The sequence below is a fragment of the Pyrus communis genome, chromosome 6 (genome assembly GCF_041283825.1).
Source record: "Pyrus communis isolate YQ-2024b chromosome 6, ASM4128382v1, whole genome shotgun sequence".
Lineage (NCBI taxonomy): Eukaryota > Viridiplantae > Streptophyta > Magnoliopsida > Rosales > Rosaceae > Pyrus > Pyrus communis.
This window is the reverse complement of record NC_142570.1, coordinates 13,040,580-13,043,898: the sequence shown is the minus strand read 5'-3', so window position 1 is coordinate 13,043,898 and position 3,319 is coordinate 13,040,580. Positions and strand designations below refer to the sequence as shown.

Sequence of the window (3,319 nt, the reverse complement as noted above, 5' to 3'; positions counted from 1 at the left end):
ATGTAAGTAATAGGTAAGTGTCGAGCAAATCCTCTACTATTGAGCCTTATTTTTTTCCATCTTCTCACGAAAAGTTTGTCTGACAAATATTACTTGCTCTATGACATCCTCTGTCGCATAAAGGTTTTGAGTAAACCATAAATGTTGACCATTGTTGCCCTACCAACTGAAATATCCATTGGGTAAAGATATTTTACCTATGAAAATTGTTGCGTCGCGCAAATGTTCGTAGAGCAAGCCCTATTTTTTTAGTAGTGGCAACAAATGGAGGCTTGGAAAATTTGGTTAAATACAATACAACTCTATCTCACAATTCCATTTCACTAAATAATGTTACAAAAAGAATAATTTAGTGTGAACAAAATTGAATTCAATTCAGTGAGGAGGAGGTATATACTCATGCTCGATTGTTGGCGTTGTTCGAGTACCGGATGCGGTAGGAGCCCTTACATGTCCAACCATTGATACCTGTAAGGCTTCCTCTTCATAAGCCCTTCTCTCCATCTCCACCATCCTCGACTGCTTCTTCACCTTCACAAGCATTGCCACCAGAAGCAGCCCCAAAAGAAAAGCACCCAATGCAGATCCAACCGAGCTTCCAACCGCGACTTTCCACTGGCTCTCTCTCTTCCTCAACTGCACCGGAATAGGTTTGTTGATGACCAACCCAAAATGTCCATGCCTTTTGGCAGCACAAATGTAAGGTTTAGTTTCCCTTGCAAATGTCACTTTGCCATCACCTTCAAAACTTGCACATAATGGCCTCGTATCCAATTCGTTGCTCATCCTTGTGATGTTTTTGAAGTCAATGCTGATGGGTTTTTCTCCGGCTTCAATGCCAAGCTCAAAAGGGTTGCTGAAGTTCACATCAGTACCGGCATTATATGCTAAGAGGCCTAAAATTGGAGAAACAAGCTGATATCCAGATAGGTTATAGTTGGCATAATATATTGAAGACCAATTATATCCCAAGTTTTGTCTAACTACCATGACCCTCTCAGCACACGGATGCACAGATACACCAGTGAATAGACGAAATTCTTTTATCTGCGCGCCATACCTTCGCAGACTTCCACATCTGAACCTTGCTGTATCAACAAATATGCCAGAGAAGTTTGCCGGTAAATTTACAGTGTGTAGTGTTCCTGTCTTGATGCGTGTGTCATACGCCTTGAAGGTGATGTCTCGAATGAGAAGGTCGAGAAGACGGGCTGATTGGATCTTCTGAGCTTCAGTTTTTGTTAACACTGCACATATGAATGAAAGAACAACCAATGTGAGATAGAAGAGAGAGCCCATATGTGAGAATAAATAAATAAATCTACAATGGTTTTGGTTGATTTTCTCGGAAACTTGTACCCTAAAAGAATATGGCTTTGGCTTATCAAATTCTATGAAAAACTAGATCTAAACAGGTACAGGGTTGCAAAGAGTTAGGCTTAAACTGTTTGAGGACTTTATAACTCAGAAAAAGCAATGGTGGATTAATTAAGGGTAAGCAAATAAAAAGGAAAAAGAAAGTTCTTACTTTGTTTCTCCCCTTATATAGGTCTTGGAGAGAATATATGTTAGGTGGTTTTGACATTTTCTGATCCTAAACAAAATCAAGTTTCTACAACACCAAAATATATATGCCTGCTTGTTTCATGAGAAAATGGAAAGTTGGGTTTCTGAAAAAGAAAGTAAAATATTGGGTTGGCAAAGGAGAGTAGTCATATAGGACCATCATATGATAAGGTTTGAAGAAATGATGTTGGAGCCTTTGTGATGATGGCAAAAGGAAGTGGAAAAGGGAGGCTTAGCGTGCTTAGGGCAATGCAATGAGAGGGCATGGCTCTCTTTTGGGAGGGAATAAGAGATAATACTCCTAATTGTGTTTGATAACATGTTCCCCACTTTAACCACTTTAAGTGTGGGGCTCACGTTTATAGCAAGCATGTCATTTCATTTGATTCCTCTCTATATGGCCCACAATTCACATGGATGAAATAGTATACAAAAATGCAAACAACATGGTGGCAATGACCATTGTCTTCAATGTCTTGTGGGTGTTTTGGACAAAATATTGCGTTTTCGGTTATCTATTGAAGCTGTGTACGTGTCTATTTTAGTTGTCATTTACAATCTAATTTTAATTTATACGAACGATATTGGAAAAGAAGAGAGTGAAACGTACGACTTTGACTGCATGAGTATATTCTTTTAACCAACCGAAACGCTTAGCATTTTAATATAAGAGGGCGAACATAAAATACTCCTTATTTTTTATGATCACTTCACAATTTGGGATTGACAGTCTAAGAGTGCATTATTATGTGTTTGTGAAGTGGTGTTAGATCACCATTGACTAAAAGTGCTGTTTGATCAATGAAAGGGATCCTTTCCGGATCCCTTCTACTAAATCTTTCTCATTAATCAATTCGGATCCTTGAAATTTGATACAACGGCTAAAGTTATTATAATTTTTAAAATAGGCTCTTGTTTTTAGCCATTGAATTAAATTTTAAAGGTCCGAATTAGTTGATGAGAAGGATTTGATGAAAGGGATCTGGAGAGGATCCCTTTCCTTTGATCACAAGGTCTTTTTCATGCTTTTGATGCTATTTGCTGACAAGGCTGATGACGATGATCATATTGGTACTTTACAGGTAACATAAGTGTCTTCTAAATTAAATTTGTTATGGCTCTAAATGTTACAAATATTATTGGGACAAAAGCATTTTTCAAATTCATACAAGAGTGGAAATGTATGATATGAAAGATGATAACAACTTTTACTAGTAAGATGATATTTGCATTTTGTTTATGTATTACAAGCTACAAGCTAAGAGTGATTAAACCCAAAATGCAGTAAGTTGAAGAGAAATGATCTATCTACTAAGACAATCTACCAATTGCATTGCAAAACACATAGTTTCAACCAAATAATACTGGAAACAAGTTGTCCACTCTCATTGTGGTCAGTCAAAATCCCTTTAGCAAAGGATATATCAGATGCAAATTAACAAAGGAAAAATTTGCCAAGCCAAAGCTACTGATAAAGGCCTTGGGGGCAAATAAAGAATTTTATTTTTAGTACATTGATATTTTTACACTAGGGGAGAGAGAGTTCAGCCAAGTCACATAATGGGCAACCTAATTTGGTATCGAATTTGCCATCCACGAGATTCAAACCTAAGACCTCTCACAAGAGGAATACTATTAGACCGTAATACTGAGTGGCGGCGCAAAAGAAGAAAATTAAGAAAACAAAAAAGTGTGGAAAATAGGTATATTAATTAATCTCATAATCTCTGCATATGTGCGTGCTTCTTGTGCA

General features: G+C 37.2%; 1 protein-coding gene across 2 annotated transcripts; it reads right to left on the bottom strand.

Moving 5' to 3' along the window:
* Positions 1–229: 229 nt before the first annotated feature.
* On the bottom strand, positions 230–1,752 carry LOC137709741 (uncharacterized). 2 transcript variants are annotated; one of them, XM_088695813.1, is made up of 2 exons: positions 1,529–1,752; positions 230–1,247 (listed from the first exon to the last, which is right to left on the bottom strand). In XM_088695813.1, coding segments are annotated over exons 1-2 (873 nt in total). In that variant the 5' UTR covers positions 1,530–1,752; the 3' UTR covers positions 230–375. The 2 variants fall into 2 exon arrangements, with proteins under 2 accessions (XP_088551939.1, XP_068304821.2); XM_068448720.2 differs by lacking the exon at positions 1,529–1,752 and having other exon boundaries at positions 230–1,494.
* Between the last annotated feature and the right edge of the window lie 1,567 nt (positions 1,753–3,319).